Here is a 20,868-nt window from a genome sequence, read left to right on the forward strand (position 1 = left end):
CTAAGTTCTTGACCAGCTGGGAAGAACAAGACGGAGGGAACATGTTTTCAGGCCACCATGTCTGCCAATCCGGATCAAAAGGACAACCGAAGAAGAGTACCTCAGATTTATCTGAGTTGCACTTGAGGCTGTTCAGCTGGAACCATTTAAAAACAGCCCCAAGGCACTCGCGGATACTCTCTCCATCAAAATCTTCTCCTTTCCTACACGAAAAGAGAAGCTGGGTGTCATCGGCATAGGATACGATCTGGGCCCCAAAAGCCAATGCCGCCAAAGGGGTCATAAAGATGTTAAAAAGAGTCGGGCTCAACACAGAACCCTGCGGAACTCCGACTCCCAATGGCGGCATCACGGCCGAGCTGGGTGAGGCCCAGACCGTTTGCCGGCGGCCAGCCAGAAATGACCCAAACCAGTTGTACACCGTCCCCCTCAGACCGATGTCATAGAGTCTGGCGAGGAGACCCTCATGGGGGACGGTGTCAAAAGCCGCCGACAAATCCAGCATGACAAGCATGGCTTTACCTCCCGAGTCCAGTGCCTCTTTAATGGCTTCAGACACCTCCAACAGCGCCGTCTCGGTGCTTAAATTGGGGCGGAAGCCAGATTGAGTAGAGTGCAGTACATTATGAGACTCCAAAAAATTGGAAACACAATATGCACATGCTTCTCCCGAATCTTCGTGAGCGCAGGGAGGAGAGAGATAGGCCTATAATTGGCCAGGACTTCCGAATCAAGGCCAGGCTTCTCGAGCAAAGGGATGACCATTGCCTTCTTCCAGACCTGCGGAACCACACCCTGACTCAAAGAGAGGTTCAGGAGCGGGTTCGCCAGCGGATTTATGACTTCCGCCATTTTTGCCAAAAATTTGGCAGGGCATGGGTCAAGAGGTGACCCAGATTTAAGGTTGCCCATAAATGCCAATGAGGTAGGAACTGAAATAGATGGAAAGGCTACCAAGACTGGACCCGTAGGGGCCTGTAAAACTGACCCATCTTCGGGGCTGGCTGAAACAACCGCCGCCGACTGAGGAAAGGAATCTTGGATCAGCTTTATCTTGTTGGTAAAGAAATTTGCAAGATCAGAAGCCCAGGACTCAGAAGGAGCAACCTGAGTGGCGTTAGACCGAGGGACTGTAAATTCCCTGACGATTGTAAAGATCTCTTTACAGGAATTAGAAGCGGCCTCAATCCTCCTTTAAAAATAGCCTTTTTTCTCTCGGAGGATATCGCGATAAGTTTTGACCGCAGTCCTATAGGCTAGCCTTGCCTCAGGGTCGTACTGTGCGCGCCAGGCTCTTTCCGCTACCTTGCACTGCCGTCGAGAAACCGACAGCGCAGCAGTAAACCAAGGAGCCGAGACCCGCTTAGGTGTTAATCGGGGGGTCATCACTGGGGCTAGAACGTTTAGCCTATCCAATAGCCATGCTTGCAGGGAGTCAACGTCCCTCTCTAAATCTCCCGAGAGAGGGCAAGGATGGTCCAAAGCAGCCTGCGCTAGCATGTCTGGCGTCACACGATGATACGGTCTAGGAGCACGGCCCTGCTGTTTAGGAGCGGAGCTAGATGGTTTCAAAGTGCCTCGGATCTGGAATTTGACCAGTCTATGGTCAGACCAAAGCACTGGTAAGAGAGCCATCCCCTCCAAGGGGGACGTGGAGAAGACCTGATCTAAAGTATGGCCGCTATCGTGCGTAGGTCCAAGGAGATAAGGGACAAAGCCGAGCGGGGCCGTAATATCAAGCAATCTGATTGTGTCAGGGTCCGATCGCACGTCCATATGGAAATTGAAATCCCCGGCCAAAATGCAGTGTTCCGCTTTCAAGGCCAGCACCGAGATAGTCGACTGGAGCTCATCGAAAAAGGTACCAGCCGGTCCATGTGGCCTATAAACTAAGAGGCCTTTAAAGAATTGGTGAGGCGCCAGTGTAATAGAAAAGGCAAGGGATTCAGACCCTGTGATGCCCTCCATAGGCAGGATCACACATGTGGCGCATTTCTTCGCCACTCCGCCACACCTCCCCTTCAATCTATCCTGCCTAAAAATGTTGTAGTCAGGGGGAATAGCTATAGCTATATCAGGGTTCGAGGATTCTCCCAGCCAAGTCTCCGTCAACATCAGACAGAGCGGCTTTTCCGTCGCCAAAAGGTCATAAATATCCAATGCGTGTCTGGATACTGATCTAGTATTTAAAAGCAAACAAGAATACTTCACGCCGTTAATTTCTCTGTTTGGTCGAGGGGCCGGGGCATAGCTGGGAAGCCATCCGCACCCAGGGCATCGATTCTTGCCCCTATAGCGACCCGGAAAAACCTTAAAACAGCTACAGGACGTCTTTTGCAAAGAGCGTAGCTCAAGCGATGTAAAACGCCGCGCGACAGGAGCAGAGGTTATGTATCCGTCCTTTGTTAAAAAAAGCAACATTGGACCCTACTGATGTAAAAAGCTATAGGCCCATCTCCTGTCTGCCCGTCCCGGCCAAGATCTTAAAGAAGTCTATGAATATAGAACTCACCTCATTCCTAAAAACTAATGGCCTCCTTGACATTACTCAACATGGTTTCCGTTCAAAACATTCCACGGAGACGGCCCTCCTAATGGCAACTGAAGAGGTCCGCAGGGTAATGGATGCGGGTGGAAGAGCTATTCTGGTTCTGCTCGACCTAACCGCAGCATTTGACATGGTAAACCATATGGTCCTAATAAAGAGATTTAAGGAAATTGGCATTACCGGCACAGCACTTAATCTACACACCTCCTTTCTTACTACGAGAGAACAAGCTATCGTTTAGGATGGTCTTAAATCAGCTGACTTTTCTCTCCCTGGTGGAGTCCCGCAGGGCTCGGCCCTGTCCCCTACCTGCTTTAATATCTGTCACTCCACTGGCAAAACTGATGCACACTTTGGGACTCAGACTGGTGTCGTATGCGGACGACACGCAGTTGATCGTGTCCGTACAAGAGTCAGTGGCGGAAACTGCAGGGAATTTCTCCAATTGTATATCAACCTTGATGACTTGGATGAGCACCAATTTCCTAAAGCTCAACGCGGATAAGATCGAGGTGCTGGAGTTCGGGCAGTAGGAGTCCATCTGGAACCAGCTGTGGTGGCTCTTAACAGCAGGTGCCTGCCCTTCGCCGGTTAGCAAGGCAAAAAACCCGGGTTTCATTGTTGACAAGGCTTTATCCTGGGCTTCTCAGATTAACAAAGTGGTTTTGGCTTGCTTTTTCACCCTGAAGGGTCTGAAGAAAATCCTGCCATTCATCCAGTTTGATCTGAGAAAGACAGTGATAATAGCATCAATACTGTCAAGAATCGATTACTACAATGCACTGTACCTTGGAGCGAACACTGGCCAGCTGGCCAAACTTCAGTCGATCCAAAACGCGGCAGCCAGAGTTCTGCTACATCTGCCCAAACACCATCCCACGTCTAAAGCAATTGTGCAGCTTCACTGGCTCCCAGTGAGGAGTCTTGTTGACTTCAAAGCTCTCTGCTTGGTACACAAGGCATTGTTCGGAGGTGGTGCAGATGCAATGAGGCCCCTTTTCACTTTCTATGTACCCACCCGCTCTCTGAGATCCGCCTCCCTGGGTCTGGTCAATACTTTCAAGCTCAAAAGGGCAAGATGGGGCGGCAAACGCTTCTCTCATCTAGCCGCCAAGCTGTGGAACACGCTCCCTACACATCTTAGGCTGATATCCAACCATCAGCTTTTCCGTAAGCATATCAAGACCTGGCTTTTTGGACGTTTGTTGTAATCTCGCTATTGTCACTCACACTACACAGCGCCAAGACGCCTCAGCATTAGTGCACTCTAGAAATACTCAGTCAGTCAGTCAGCTAAACCCTAGGATCTTTGCTCCCACATTCAAGTGGCGTGCCCGTGAGCAGCCACCAACCAGAGGCCCCTATCCCCCTTTTGATAACATTGGGCATCAGCACTCTACACTTGACCACCCTAGTGCCACTGTGGGTGCTCTTTGAGTGCATCCTTGAGCCTCTTGGAACCCTGGTACCAACCCCAGAAACTTAACTCCCAAGACTGATTACTCACCTTTAAACGGATTACCTGATTTTTTCCCATTGACTGTTTTCTATGAAAAAAGGTTTGTGTAGAGTTGAAAATTGTAGGAAAATCTAAGAAACTGTGTTTTGACCAAAACTGACTGACTTAACTTTTATCCAGGAAATGTCCTAGTGTGATATCCAGGCATATCACACGGAGTAGAAAAAGTTATCCTGAAAAGTAATCCGAAGAAATCCAAAATTAATTACAACTGTATTTCCATATTTTTACAAACTTGTAAGAAAAGTCAATATATTCATCCAGCTTGCTTTTTAACAAGCTGTCTAGAAAAGTACAGTCATATTTACCTCTGCCAAGTCCTGCTTGGTTCTATAAATAAAAATACAACAAAGAAATATTTTTATACAAAACAATTGGTCTGAGTTCAGTCTTTGTGTGACCATCATTTCTTACCTAAATGTGTACAATAAATGCTTAACACTACCCTCTGATAAAGCCTTACTGCTCGCCCGCACTACCACAAATAGAGAGTAAGTTATTATCTACTTTAACCTCTGTTAAAGTAGATAATAACTTCTGTCTAAGCCTTTGGGGATCCACTGGACTGTGTGCACACCTTACCTTACTTTGATGTATAGTATATACAGAGCCAGCTTCCTACAAGTACTATTAATCCTTGTTCTCTCTCCTTCAGAACACCCAGTCATAAATCCCCTTAAGTGGCATGTGCTGGCCTGCATGGACTTTGAGGTTTCGATTTAAGATCTGGAAAAGGGGTGTGGTATTTGCTGCTGTATATATGATGGATAGAACTTCTCCGAGTGACAATTACACAGTAGTGCACCAACATCGGTAAAAACAAAAAAATAACTGTCACTTTAAACAAACGATTTTTTTTCCATTTCTGTCTTTGAAGCAGGTTATTTCCAACCACTTGTGAAACAGGGCGAGCAAGGACTAAGGGTAGCAGCATCACCTAAAAGACGATTTTTGCTTTAAAAAATATATAATTAACTAGAAATGCCACTTCGTTTTCTTTAAAATGTTGTTTTCTTTAAAATGTTGTTGATGGATTACTTTGTTTTATTTTTAAACAGCTATACAACACAAGTACACAAACTGGAAAGTGTTTTTAGTAAAACGACTTACTGGTGCCAAAACCCTCCCTCCCGATTTTTCTCAAAAGGTAAGAAATGTGTTTTTAAATTAATGTTTATGGATTTTTATCTACAAACCTTTTGAGTGTGAATGTAACTGACACAAACCAGTCTGATTGTAGGTATATCTCAAGGAATTAACATTTACTATGATTTGACCATATTGTAGCCATTTAAAACATGTGTCTACCGCCCACTTATTACTTTTTGTTTTTATCACCCTGAAAATGTCTCAGTTCTTTAGACATTGACTCTATGCAAGGGGGTTAAGGATGATTGTACCGAAAAAGGGCAGGCTGACATAAGACAATAGGAAAAAATAGTGTCCTAATACATATTTAGAAATGTACTCCATGAGTGGTACTCTGTCATAACATCTGTTTTGTAGCATGAATCATTTCTGGATTCACATGCTGTACATTATTCCACCATCTAGTGGTTGGGTCCGGAATTATTGTATTTGTCCTTTTTAAGTCTTGCCTGGTGTTAGCTGCTCGCATGCGCTGCTCTAGCCATGCGAGGGCCTTTTGTAATCGATACAATTCCAGATGTGTACTCAGAGCCCCGCCCCTCTTTTCCAGTGGCTCGTGCCATCGTTTGTTAAACGATGGCACGTGATTGGAAAACGGGCTTTTTGGTTACCTCCTTGTCAACTTTTCGGACGGCCCATCTGGACAGGCCGACGCCATCTTGGTTTGGCGTGATGTAGGAGGGTGTGCTGTTGGGACCTAAGACCCTTGACGCCGGTTGGTTCCGCTGCGGACAGGCTGTCTGGCGCGTTGCTTCACTTATAGCATTCCAAGGTAAAACTGCTTGTAAACTGCTTGTTTTGTAATGGAAGAAATGTGGTAAACGATGAGTGGCCTATCTATCTATCTAACATTTCGCAAACATGAAGGGAAAAGAACAAGATAATGTGTTGTAGTAAACAGAGCTGAGCTGGCTTCAATGCACCCTGAGTAGCACAGCGTTACTCAGAAAGGGCACTCGCGCGCAGCTGATGAACTTCACTGAAGTAATGCTTCTGGCTGGCCCTCGCCCGAGCATGGCGGCCATTTGGATGAAGCAGCGGGGCTTCAGCACAGTGAATGAATGATTACCTGAGCTGTGCATCAGTGGGCAAACTATGATGAGCTTTTTGTGTTGAGCAATGGGTAATTTTCAGCCACTGAACTAATGCAGCAGACAGTTGCCCAGTCTTAGTAGCAGGAATGTGTCGCGTCAGCAAATTCCCACCACAACATTAAACACAGAGACCAAAAAATTCTCTTGATTGCTTCAGGGAAAAAGAAACACATGCACACGGACACACAGCTTGTTTCGTAAGGCGGAGCTGGATTTCACGTCTTAGTTACCTGGTAAAGCAGCTTCAGCGGTACGAGTGTGGAACTAATGCCAATTCATATAGCATTAACTTTAAATGGCAGCTATTTATTTTGCCTGCAGTTGTGTGCTCTGCTACGTGATGATTTATTATCCACCTCCTTTTGAAAGTTGCTGTAATAAAAGGGTGTAAGTGACACTGTAACACTGCAGCTATCTGCTATTCTAACGCTTGGTTTGGCGTGATTTATTCTGGTCTACTTGGCAAATAATAATTGCAAATCAAAACTGAAAGGATTGTTATCTAAAAACATCACTAGTAAAGTGCCCGCATCAGTGAATGCTTTTTTAAAATTATTATTACAAGCATATGGCAGCCACACTTGGGTGGCTGCATATTTTTTTCATTTTATTTTGAGATATATGCTATAACCATCGCACCCTGGCAGTGAACCGCATTTATTTTTAGGTATACGTGCAGATGTGATTATTAATGCTGCAGGGGGCAGTGGGTTTCTCAGCCAGATCTGAGAAAAAACACATTGCAAAGGTGCCAAATAGGCCCAGGGCATTTTGATAACCTGTTCTGGATTTATCATCTGGAGTTAAAGCCATTTGCTTTGCTTTTCAATACCATTAGCAAAGCAAATGGCTTTAACTTTATCAAAGGCGAGACCTATTGCATTGTCAATGCTTGTTTTTCTGTTGGTGGGTGTCGACATACCACCATTAGGTGTCCTCCTGTGATGTGGACGTGCTTCCTCCGGAAGCTCCCATCTCTGGTCGCCATCTTCAGATTAATTTTTTCCGCCATTGGGTCTGGATCGAGATGGAAGGAGCTACTGATATTTGGAGAGAAGAATTGACGAAAACGAGGGAAAAAACTTTAAAAAACAGCGGTATGAGGATTCGACGTACCAGACTTCGAATCAAGGTGCCGAAAGGTGAAAAGAACACCCTTTGCAGACAAAAGGGCAAGGTGCAGCATATAGCGGGCTCCCTGTGAGCAGTAATGGACAAGACACCGTTCATGTTTTGCTAAAATTGTCACTATAAGTGCCCCCAGAAGGACCAACATCCGGTCTGCAACCTTTGCTTACCACTGGATCACCAAAGCGAAGATTACAACTCATGTTCTGCTTTCACCCCTAAAACTTTGAGGGTAGAGAAAGACCGAGACGAGCCAACTACAACATGCAGGGGCGCAAGGCACAGCACCATCGCTGCGAGGCCTGGGCCTCTGCAGCGAAGACGAGGACAATGTCGCCGAAGGTCCAGAAGTCGACACGGACATAGACGCCCAAGTCATAGATGTTGAAAAGAAAACTTCGAGAGATGTAAGAGTACCGTCGACGTCAAAAAGACTAGACTAGTGCTGAAAAACAGACTCATGGGCCTCGTAGTGACCGTCTGCGTTAAAGCACTCGACGTCCACAGTGGCATCCAAAGAGAAACACTCGGTCGGATCCTTAGACAAGGACTCCGTAACTGCAAAGACCCTTGAAAAATAAAAGACGTCGAAAGACGTTCAAGGAAAAGGACGCTTCGATGTTGAAACAATAGAGGTAAAAACAGCCTTTGACTGCCGTGTAGGTGCCGCTGATAACGAAAAGAAAGGCAGAAATTCTTGACGGAGAAACTCACGCATCCGAGATGGAGAAGAAGAGGCTAGAACCTGAAATGTTAAGTATTTTGCAAAGGGGAAAGTGTTTGACGAAAGCATGAAGCAATTCAAGATACCACCGAAAACATCGATGGAAGTAGAAAAGTGCATCAAGGAGTTACAGACTCCAACGACCCCCAAACCGCTCAAGGAGCAAGAAGAAGAATTATTTTTCTGAGAAGAAGACAGCGACGAACAGACTTATGTGGACTCTGAAACCTTGGAGGTTCAAGAGCTACAAAGGCAAGACCTCAACACCGACTCCCCAGAAGAGGCTGTTGATACCTATCCTTCGAGGCCTTCACCACCAGATGATATTGGTATGTACACCCTTGAAAAAGGCAGAAAATACCTATGGAGTACAACGTGAGAAAGAAGAACTCCAATCATGTTTTCTACTTGAGACTTTAATGCCTACCCAATCAAGGAACCAATTCCTTCCTATGCTGCCAAGTGTACTAGATCAGGGAAAAGAGGCATTTAAGCAGCCTGCCACATGTAAGGCAGTCACACCAAGAGGAGAGAAAAAATAAAAACACTCCTCCAAGGATCCTATTTACATCAAGGGGTCTGTGGCAGCTGACTCCATTATAACAGCCACGGCCAGTAAAAAGGACTAATGTGCCAACCACCACGGGTCCACCACCAGACAATGAAAGCAAGAGGATGGACCTTTGTAGGAAGCTGGCTCTGTATATACTATACCAAAGTGAGGTATAGTGAACACAGAGTCCAGTGGAACCCCAAAGGTAGGCAGAGGTAAAGTTAAGATAGAACCTTACTCTCCATTTGTGGTAGTGTGGTCGAGCAGGAAGGCAGTATCCGAGGACAGTGTTAAGCATTTGTTGTATACACTCAGACAGCAAATGAATTCACACACTCAAAGACTGAACTTCAGACCAATTGTTTTTGTATAAAAATATTCTTTTAGTTATTTATTTTCTAGAACCAAGCAAGCCTGGCACTGGTAAGCAATAAGTACTTTACAGTAGTACTGCAATTGAAATACAGTCTGAATGATAATTGTATATTCGCTTTGATTTGATTTACAGTTTGGATGCAGAGAAATGCAATACTTAGTAAATGCAGTACATAGACTTGAATAGGATTTTCAATAAAATAGCAGGTAAGTAACTTTTCAGATTACTAGGCTTACACAGAGTAGTATACCTAGATTCTACTCTGGGACATATCCTGAAAACAGGTAAGTAAAATCGTTTTTGTTAGATTATGCAATTTTCAGGAATTTCTTTAGTTTCTCAAACTCCACACTTGGAAACTTTTGGCTGAAAAACAGTCGATGTTATCCCATGAAGGAAAATAGTGTTATCGTTTTGAGGTAAGTATTTGGTAGTGGGAGTTGAGGTTCTGGGGGTAGACTCCTTTGTGGGAGCAAAGCTCCTGGACTTTAGCTGAGTGCAAATGGAGAAACAAAGTAGCACCAAAGGTGCACCCTCAGCAGCCCTAGGGCGGCCGGTGGCATGGTGCTGTTTCGACATTGGATGCGCTGTTGATTTCAATGGAGAACCACCGGTTTGCAAAAGCACTGCAGGCAGGGGGGCGGGGGGCGTGGCTAGGAGGCCATGATGGCGGACGGAGTCTGCTAGAGCTCCGGAGCCGCCGGGAAGCGAAGATCCTGAAAAGCCTCTACGGGGCCGCTGGACACCGTGGAAGGGACGGACCTGGTGCTGCTGGACTCCCTGACCGCTCTGGTAGGGCTCAGGTATCCGGGACGGCCAAGGGGGCTGCACGGCGAAGCCCGACGGGGCTGCGGCCTGTATCTCTGATGGCGGCCGGGGCCTGGAGGGTGCATCGCACCCGGACCAACTACACCCTTGAAGGGCCTCTGCGGAGCTGCCCGACGTATCGAGGAGGGCGGACCTGGACACCCCGAGTACGCACTTGGGCACATCCGGATGGCCTCGGCGATCCCGGCAGCCCGGGAGCCCACGAGGAGGAGCCTACCGTGACTGCGACCTAATCCCCAGAGAGGCAACCGGGGTCTACAGTAGAGAGCGCGCCCGGACTGCGGGGCATCTGAGACGGAGGACGCTGCAGCTGCTCTGGGGCGGATAGCTCGAGACCTGCCTACACTGCTACTGGCGGTAAGGAGGGGAGGTGAAGACTGGGCCGGCCCTGGGGACATACCTTGCGGACTGCGGGGGAGAGGACCGGTGGCCTGCCCAGAACTAGACTGGAAGACCCTGAGGGGTGCGAGACACTGGTAGCCCTGCGAACCTGAGCGGCCCGTCGCCTAGGGACGGGGGAGTGGAGCAGCCAACTCCCCGAGGCGACCCCTGTTGCGGGGCCCATGATTTATTTATTTATTTATTATTATTTTTTTTCTTTCTTACAAACTGCACCGAGGGGTCCCGCGCAACGGAGTTCATGGAACAGTGGTTCCGAGACTATGTCGCCGCGGAGGGTCTGTCGCCGCTCTTTTGTGTCGAAAGAGCACACCGAATCCCCACGGGAAGGCCTAGAATAGGACAACCACCACGACCGCTGATTGTCAAGATCCTTAACTACCGGGATAGAGACATATTACTCCAAAAGGCCCGGGAGATATCGCTAATAGAATACGAAAATCAGCGAATCTCGCTATACCCAGACTACACTAACCAAGTGCAGAGGCAGAGATCCTCGTACTTTGCGGTCAAGAAGAGGCTCCAGAAGGCAAATCTCCGGTACGCCCTGCTGTTCCCGGCTCGCCTCAAGATAATATACTACAATAAGACCCACTTTTTCGAGAGCCCCACGGACTTAGAGGAATGGCTCAAGGTGATGGCCATCGAGGCGACCCAAGGAGCGACACCCAACAGTTCCAGGAAAGAGCATGCGGGCAGGACCTCCCCCATGCAGTCTGCGCAACCGAGACGGCGCGGACCCTCTGCGGCGCAGCAAAAGGAGGACCAGATGGTGGCTGTGGACATGGTGGGCTCCTTTAGGAATGAACATGTCACAATTAACACGGACACGGAGGACAGCACACTGCACTCAGACTCTGAAAACAGTATGGTCCTATTTCAGACGGTAACGCCGAGGGCGGCAGATGAACTACTGGACAATGGCCAAGAGTGATTGTCCAATATTACGTAACCTGAGCCTCGATGTCCTACTGATATCCTTTAATGGTGTTCTGAATGTGGCTGGGGTGTGGGGGGTTAGGGGGGTGGGTCCTCTCGATGGTTGGGAGGAGTCCTCTGTCTGTTTGCTCTGAGACGCCTAGCGGCCAAACGGGGGCTTTAATGTTATGTACTTCCCTCTGAGTGAGTACGAGACGACACTCTACCAAAATGGATTACAGCGAGTTCAGGCGACCCCGTGGTGGCTGTGGGGGTCCCCCCTCCTTTCCTCCTCCCCCTCCCGGAGGCAGAAAAGTATTATTGCTAACAAAGCTTCCCTGGCGGCGCCGTTGAGCCGGCGACGCAGAACTGAAAGTCTATGAGGATAAGGTACATGCTTAGCCAACCCCCCAAAGGCGTATGCACCAGTGTTTGTTTTGTAACGGTTTACATATTATGGTTCGCACAGCAGTGTTTTCAAGCTGCGCCAAAAGAGTTCAAGTTTGGGGTGGGCAGAAGTACGTCTCCTGGTTATTGACAGTATTACCTGCCCTGCAGGCGAGGCAACTGTTTCCCACGACACTCTCTACCGAGTATGGCTGATACAGTAGGGAAGTATAGACTGGCTACCTGGAATGTGCGGGGACTTGGCGCTATACAAAAGAGACACAGAATACACGCATTCTTACTCCGACAACATGTACACATTGTATTCCTGCAAGAATCCCACCTTACACAGGCCGAGGCGCACACACTGCGGAAGAAGTGGAGAGGCACTGTGTTTACCACAACATACTCGGTTTTCTCCAGAGGGGCTACCATATGGGTGAGATACGGCACCCCCTTTGTCGAGCTGGAGAGAGAGGTTGACGATCAGGGACGGTATATCCTAGTGAAAGGCACATTGGATGGCACGTTAGTGGTCCTGGGCAGCATGTATGCCCCGAATTTTGAGCAGGACACATTCCTCATGAGGGTGGACCGAGCTCTGGCTGATTGGACTGATATCCCTTGGATCTTGGGAGAGGACTGGAATCTGATATAAGACGTAGACCTGGATAGGTCGCATCCCCCCTCCAGACGGCAGGCATACATAGACTGACGGACACATACAGGACCTGGCTCCAGGGATGGGGATTGACGGACGCGTGGCGAGCATTACACCCGACACACAGGGAATATTCCTATTACTCCCCAGTACATGCCCTACATACTCGACTAGACAGGTTCCTCTGCACTAGCTCTCTAATACCCAAATGTGAGTCCTCGGACTACCTGGCCAAAACCTTCTCCGACCACAGACCTCTGACACTTGACCTACAATGGGGGAGGGTACCAACTCCAGTGCCCACCTGGAGACTCAACCCGCTATTAATGGAAGACGGTCCCTTCCGCACATCTTTGTCAGATACGCTGGATAATTATTTCCGGGAGAACTGGGACTCGATGACCTCAAACTTAACGGTATGGGACGCTATGAAAGTAGTGATAAGGGGGGGCGGCCATAGGACAGACTGTAGGTGCTAGACAGGTAATCCACAGAAAACTGTGCAATGTTGAGGCCCGCCTGAAGGCTCTGGAGGCAGCGGCAGGTGGAAATACCGAACGTAGGGAGGAATTGCAGGCGAGCAATATAGAACATGCAGAACTCCTAGAGACGCTGCGAGTTATTGATCATAAAGCATATCTGCGACGGCAACAGGCTTGATCAGACAGATCGGGTGCTTTACTGGCTCGGCTGGTATGAGATAGCCCCGAAGTACCAGTGATCACGCAGGTCCGGGATGAAACGGGAAGAATAGTGTCTACGCAATCGGACATCAATGCAGCCTTCAGGGCTCACCTGAGTACACTATACGCCTCCCCCCCTCTAGCGAACCGGGAGGAAATGGTGTCATTCCTGAGAGACCTGCCTTTCCCTGTCCTGTCCCGGGATGAGCAGGCGGGGATGGACGGACGCATCACACAGCAGGAAATCAGAGTGGCCATTCGATCACTCAATCGAGGCAACACGCCCGGTCAGGGTGGACTACTGGTAGAATTCTACCAGACCTATGCTGCAACATTGATACCTGTTCTGGAGAAGATCTATAAGACGTCGTATGAGACCGGATACCTACCCGTCTCGACGATGCAAGCCTTAGTCATATCAATCACGAAACCCGGTAGGGACACCCTCGATCTACCTAATTACAGACCCCTTTCCGTGCTCTCTACGGAATGCAAAATACTCAGTAAAATCATAGCCCTGCGGTTACAGGCTCACCTACCGGCCCTAATACACCCGGACCAATGCGTTTTTTTACCGGGGAGGTGCACGTCCCAAAACACGAGGAGGCACCACGCCCTAATGTCTGACGTGCCAACGGCCCTCTCTCGAGCCGGCTGTGTCGCGTTGGACCTCCGGCAGGCGTTTGATTCCTTGTCATGGGCATTTATGTTTGAGGTCCTGACACGTTTTGGAATCCCCGACCCCCTCATACGGTGGATCAGATTACTATATACACACCCAAAGGCCAGAGCACGCACTGGCCGACACGTCTCCGACAGCTACGACATCCACCGTGGCACCCGGCAGGGATGCCCACTATCGCCCCTGCTGTTTGTCCTGACCCTTGAGCCCCTGGCGATCGCCCTTCGGACTAGGATGGCAAGGCTGGGCATTCCCGTCCGGGGTACGCACCACTTGATATCAATATACGCCGAAGACATCCTTTTATATCTCCAGGACTTGGAAGGCAACCACTCGGCCATAGCGGACATTTTTGACCGATTTGCAGAGGTGTCCGGCCTGGCGATCAAAGTCGGTGGGCTATTACTTTCAGGAGGGGCGACGGCCTTCTTACATACAATTTGGTGACTCCCACATCCCGATAGCACAGGCCACGTTCAAGTACCTAGACATAAACGTATATAGACAACCGGAAGATCAGATTGATGGTAACATCAGGCGGGCTATTACCGGCCTGCGCTGTAGCGTGCAATTCTGGACGTCGCTACCGCTGTCAGTCATGGGAAGGATAGCGGTTTCTAAAATGGTGATGCTCCCTCGTATGTTATATTATTTCATAAATCTGCCGGTTCTCCTCCCGCAACACATATTAAACACTCTAAATACGATCCTGATTAACTTCATCTGGGGAACCGGACGGCGGAGACTAAGTCTCAAAAAACGTCAAATTAGTACCAGACAGGGAGGGCTGGGAGTGCCGGACCTCCGCGGCTACTACTGCGCGAGTCAGCTGCAATGGTTGTCACGCTGGGTAGCGGGTAGGAAACTGCACGAAATTGATCTCACCAGTGACCAGATAGCGCGAGGCGAGCTACACTCCCTCCTATTACCCGGGGCCAAGATACCCCGAGATTGCCATCCTCTCTTACACACAGCTCTGATGTGCTGGCGAAAGGCCTTGATGTACACGTCGGCAGCCCAGCCCTGGTTGGACTTCCAACACCACAGGGACGACTGACGCAACGCAGGTTGAGACCATGGACGGAGAGGGGTTGGATAGAGTAGGAGACTTGTTCGGTGATGATGTACTCTTAGACCAGTCTTCATTTATACAGGCCACGGGGGCCCCACAACGACAATACTTCCTACATGCTACAGTATCGTATTACATACGACACACATGGGCTCCGCAGCGCAATAAACCCATGCAACATGAACTAGTACATCTCCTTCACTACATGGGGACTGGAGGACACTTAGTGCGGTGGCTATACACCGGGATTAGAGAACACGCCGCTATGCCTCTTAACACACTCAGAGACACCTGGATGCTAGACACAGGGGAAAATATGACGGACGGGGCCTGGAAAATCGTTCTGGAACACCCCTGAAGAGTGTCCAGGAATGTGAAGTTCAAATCCATACAGGCCATGGTACTGCATAGAGCATATCTTACCCCCCCAGCGGATTCACAAGATGTTCCCTGCCTCCTCCCACTGCTGCCCTCGGTGTCAGGTGGAGGAGGCCGGTCTTCTACACATGATGTGGTCTTGTCCATGCCTAAGTGAGTATTGGGGACAGGTCCGACACATACTTCACACTGTTACGGGCATGCGGATACCGGAGGGAGCGATGTCTAGCCTGATTGGACATAGGAAAAGACCTAAAGGACATAAAGCCCCACTGAAACTTACAGACCTGGCGCTGTTGTTAGCGGTCAGAGCTCTGACCATGAAGTGGAAATCTGCAAGACCCCCAGCTGTAGTGACTTAGCGATCTGAAGTGCTAAAGTGGGGTAGGGCTGAAGGCGTAATTCTGCGTAGAGAAGAGGAGAGGGGGCTATGGAAACACCCAGTTGCACAGGACTGGGAACAGATGTTGCTGGAGTTAGAGGAATTAGACTTGACGCCCCCACAGGCGGGGACTGTATAACCAAAATAGGTGGACTGGAGTAAAGGGAGACTGAGAATAGGGCCTTGCCCAGGATGCGCGCAGGTTAGCCAGACGAGAAGAGCCTGATTTTCCGGACATGCCGATCAGTGCAGACTCTCTTTCCATTTACGGCCAGTGGTGACTGGGCAAGAAGGGTGGAGATGCCAGGAGACGTACGGGGGTGGGGCGGGTGTTGGATGGGATGGGGAATGGCTATGACTTGACCAAGCGGGTCCAGTGTTATACTAAGACTGATGGGCGCTGTGATACTGCTGGGAAGGACCCGCGCATGTGAATGTACTATTCTACGATTGTTTAAGAGGTGAAGTCATTAGCGCCCTGTATGAACACAGATATGTGAAACAATATGTCAAATGCCTATAGTTTAAAGGGAGAAAAATGAGAAAAGACTGTATGATGTAAATGATGGATATGTGTACAATGTACTGTTTGAGCACAGTCATGAATAAAGAGTAAAAAAAAAAAAAAAGCACTGCAGGCAGGGAGATGAAGGTCTTCTGAGTGCGACCACCACTTTGAGAGGTAAGTTGGGAAGTTAGGGGTTGGTTAGGCACCATCGGTTTGGGTACACAAGGCAGTGGGGCGTCGGGTGCAGGGGTGACTTTTGGGGTCGGATCTTCTCACCAGGTCCTGGTCGGGGTTAGGCGGGCCTTCTGGATTTAGACTGCAGGAATCAGCTGGAGGCTTGAGGCAGGTCAGGGTTCGCTGGATCTCTGGTCGGGATCGCCAGGGGGACCTCCTCATGGCGTTTACCCACTCGGGCCGTGGACGGCGGGTGCAGAGTGGGGCGGAGTTGTGGTGTCCGACTGGAGTCAGTGGTTGCAGGTGAACAAATCCGGTGTTCCATGGAGACAAAGTCTTAGTGCTTGAAGGCAGGCAGGTCCTCTAGGGTTTTTGAGGTTGCTTACTGCAGGACACACCGGGATTTCACAGGAGCAGGACCAGATGAACTACACGCATCTCACAAACATGAAGCCAAAATAACACTCCAAGCAATAAACGCAGCTCCTACAAGCGAGAACTAGAGCAAAAACTCGCAAAGAGCTTGCTCTCAGAAAATACACAGCGACGAAGGGCATGCCATCCACAAGTTTCCTATGAGACGACGGGAACGGATGTTAACCTCCTTCAGACATGACACCCACAGACAGTTATCCCATTGTGTAGTGTTTCAGTTAGCCGGAACCAGTCAGCAGCAAATTAGAAGTCCAAATTCAAAGAAGGGTGGGGGCCTGAAAATTAATCAAATGAGTGTTTCAACAGGAGGTGATAATTCAGGTCCTAATGAGTCATACAAATACCATACCTCCCTTTTTAGGACGAGCTTAGAGGCAGCTCACATGCGATGCTCTGTGAGGTATGATGTAATCCTTTTGTGGGCATTGAACATGCTCAGCCCTTTTTAATTGGTTGCTTGGTCCCGAAGCTTAAACAGTCCATTGCTTTCCTTGGTGAATCGTGGACATTTATCCCTCCTAGAGTTTGTTTTGTTCTTGCCCTGGCGGCCACCTTTTCTGCAAGAATCTTTCCAGTAGTGGGCATACGTTTTCTTTTAGTACACCTCTTCTTTCTGCCTTGAGTTTTTAGGTCTTGTGACCTACAATGCGCGCAAGCGCATTGAGGGATCAAGAATTCAAGTGCTCAAAACAATCGTCAAACCAAGGGCTTTCTGCTGCGGTTTTCTTGAAGTTCACGTGAATCACATGAGCAAACAAGCACGCGCATTCACGCAGCACAGCACATCAAAGGGCTTCTCCTCCCCTAATTATTCATGGCCGGCCACAGGCCGGCCGTACTTTCAGTTTCCCGGCCGCTCTGCATTTATCAGGTACATGTTGTTTTTTTTTTCACTTTGTCTCCGTGCGTGCGTTCCCCCACCACTCGTGTTGTTCTCTCCCTTGTTATTTGACACCCTCTCTAGTTGCATAGCCCATCGTTGGTTACCCCACTCCCGTTCCCCTCTCCCCTTTCATTTTAAATGTCTAACATTCAATCCGGTACTTTACCCCTTCGATGTAACTGACCCCCTCCCCACCCCCCTTCTGTAACCCCCTCCGTGCCCGCTTCGAATCAGGCGCCGCTCCTAAACCTCAACTCCCCCCACCCCCTACCATGAAATCGATTGCGTTTCTGCCGGCAGACTCATCCCCTCTGCTTAACTCGGTTTTAAATACAAATCCAGCTTGTTAAGTATGGCAGCAATGGGGCAGAGCGCCAAGCACAAAAACCGAGAGCCTCTTGCCATATTTTCTCCTTTGTGCGGACAGTGGTTTACAAACTGTGACATTGCTCTGCTTCCCCGAGTAGCAGTTTGTTTATGACATGCAGCTCTCCTTGCTCTAATCAAGGAATACGCTGTACTTCGCTCTACACATTCAGACTGATTTACATTTAATCAAGGCGACTGCGCGCCTTTCTTTCGTTTTGCCCGGTGCAGCATTCCTACAAGCGGAAAGGTAAAATGTCTGCCTTCTGTCCCACATTTCCTAATTGATGTACTTTAATTAGCACTGTCCGAGTTAATATGCATTCCAGGAATAAAGGCCTGACCAAGCGCGGCAACCCATGCTTTATATCTTTAAGCATGGGGGCCGCACGCATTTGTTTTGTTCTGCATGACGTGATACTCCTGGCACTTGCCTTTGCTCCGTTTCCCCAAGTAGCAGCTACAGTTTGTGTATGACATGTAGCACTCATTGCTCTAATCAATGAATATGCTGTACTTCGCACTACGCATTCAGACCCATTCATCGTCGCCATGGTTAATCTTTAATCAAGGCGACCGCCCGCCTTTGTTTCGTATTGCACAGCCTGCATTCCTACGCTTTAAAATTCGGATGACCCGCTCTCTGCCCGGGCATCTAGAACAAATTAGTTTCAACCCTTGCCACCCCTCCCCCCAATGAATTGGACACCTAGGATAGCTTTAAGAACCCCACCACCCCCTCTCCTTAGCACAACGGAGTTCCAAAAACATCTATGAATGCAAGACTTTCCATTACCAACTCAGCCTCCAACCCCCAGTATCATCTCTGTTCTCAGTAATCCCTGCTTCCGATCTTATTCCTGCTCTTGTTTTTATTGTAATACTGCTCTCTGCCATCAGTGAGGCTCGTCGTCGTAACTTGCCAGTGTATGCAAAAGAAAGAGAAACCTATAAACCATAAATACTGTTCTTTTTATGGAGTATGCCCCAAATATTTAATTTGTCAAGTGCGGCCACGCTGTTCTGTTTGGTTGTTCTATGATTGCCTTCTAAAATTGTTTTGCAACCCATAGCAGAAGAGCACGGTACATCATGTGAACCGTCAAGCAGATACCATAGATTAAGTCACATCCTGGTGCAGTAAACACCACCATATTGCAACATCCACATGGTATCAAAACTCTGTGTTCTAGGGAGAGTCTATTGCTAGGACCAGTGGGATTAATTTTGAATAACCTCTAGTTTAATCAGACACAAAATGGAGAATGGGATACAACTTTCACAGACAGTGGAAGTGTATTGCCTGCATTCCTGGTGCTGAAAATAGAAGATCAAGATACTGAAGTGTCGGAGGTTTGAGACAGGACTATCTTTAGATAGACATTCTGTGAGGAATTCTTAGCAGGGGAACCCTGATCAGACGTCCTGAACACCGCCATTTCATTAACGGTAGGAAGAGGGTGTGAGTCAGAGGTTTCTGTTGTTAAATGTGAGGAAGTTTCACTGCTCCTTTATCTTTGCCCGATTGCTACTTCAGGAAGGCTGATGACAGACAGGTCTTTTCAGTTGAATGCATGACATAACCACACATACCTTTTGCACGCATATGTAAGGTAAATAAAAGATATATACATATATGTAGTTGTAGGTTAATATTTTCTTTTTTGACGGGGTTCCCCCAATTATCCTTTTTTTCATTTACTCCCAACCTCCTCTTACCACTACCTGCCCCTAAAGCATGACGTTCCCCATACCTCCTTTTTTCAACTACCCAATCCTGAACCTTAAAATTACCCTCGCCTCTCTTTACCACTGCCCACTCCTAAACCGTTCAATTACCCTTACCTTCCTTTACCACTGCCCACCCCATAGCCCTAAAATGACCCTTACCTCCCTTTACTTTTACCAATCCCTAAACCTTAACAAGCACTGGCGTTGCCAATAGGTCTCGCAGTAGGAAAGTTGGAGCTATTACAATTGCAAATAACAATGCCTTTTATTTTTGTTTTCATTTTAAAAACATAAAGGGCTTTGTCATTTACAAAACCAATAGCTCCAACTTTCCTACTGCGAGACCTATTGGCAACGCCAGTGCTTGTTTGTTTTGGCCCTGGTGGCTGCCCCTGCTACAATAATCCTTCCATTGGTGGCATATGTTTTCTTTTAGTGCACTTCCGTGCTGCGCTGGGAGAAGGGCCTCTTAGAATCACGTCAGGCTTCCCAGAGACTTCTCCGTGTGGGTCGGACTCCTCCCACACATTCCATTGGCCTTTGCGGTTGGCTTTCAATAATGAAAGCACGCAAATGGCCAAAGATGGGTGCATGTCCCACCTTTCCTCTAAACGTTCACCCACAAGGCCTTTGGGTCTCGGGAGCGAGCAGGGGCACGCAGGCTTTCAGCTGGCCGTGGATCATCTTACTGATTTATAGCGTGGCTGCTTTCACTTTCGCTGCCGCGCTTGTTTTGTGCTTGACTGTGATTATTGTAATTTCTTCACGGCGCTGCTTTCACTTTAAATTTAAGGAGCAGCATAGCAGTGCGTCTTTAATTGTTCTCAACTGCACCGCTTTCAATTTAAATGTTAGGCGTGGCAGAGATATTAACACATACCATGGCATTACGCCTTTATTTTTAAATGGAGCCGCTTTCAATTTAAGTGCTGCTTTACCTGTTCATGAACAGTGCAGCTTTTTTTCACAACCCACTACAGCGTATTTACAATGTATTGCCTTTCCGAACGCGCTCCGCAGACCGCTGGTTCTTCTTCTGTCCCCCAATCACTGTTGCTTTCCTACCCAAGCCTCTCATCTCCCCACCCCTCCTGAACCACTTCCCTTGCTGCTGACTCCTGACCTGCTCACATGTCACAGCAGCCAATCTCTGTGAAACTTGTAACCCTAGAGGCTTTTTAGCCATTTAAATAGAGGTTAACATTTCAACTATATTTCCAGTTCATTTTCTTCCTCCGGTTTCACAAATCTCTCGCATCCCACAGCCAATATGGTGGGCTCGAGACTCAT

The 20,868-nt window shown here is 48.4% G+C and overlaps 1 protein-coding gene across 2 annotated transcripts in view; it reads left to right on the forward strand.

The window, feature by feature from the left end:
* Positions 1 to 20,868, forward strand: part of MBTD1 (mbt domain containing 1) — a 1,097,355-nt gene that overhangs the window by 262,649 nt on the left and 813,838 nt on the right. For both annotated transcript variants that reach the window (XM_078654423.1, XM_078654424.1), the window contains exon 8: positions 5,126 to 5,214. In XM_078654423.1, the coding sequence (XP_078510549.1) occupies positions 5,126 to 5,214 (89 nt within the window). The remainder of the gene's footprint in view (positions 1 to 5,125; positions 5,215 to 20,868) is intronic.

Source organism: Lissotriton helveticus, chromosome 7 (assembly GCF_964261635.1).
Source record: "Lissotriton helveticus chromosome 7, aLisHel1.1, whole genome shotgun sequence".
NCBI classification, from domain to species: Eukaryota; Metazoa; Chordata; class Amphibia; order Caudata; family Salamandridae; genus Lissotriton; species Lissotriton helveticus.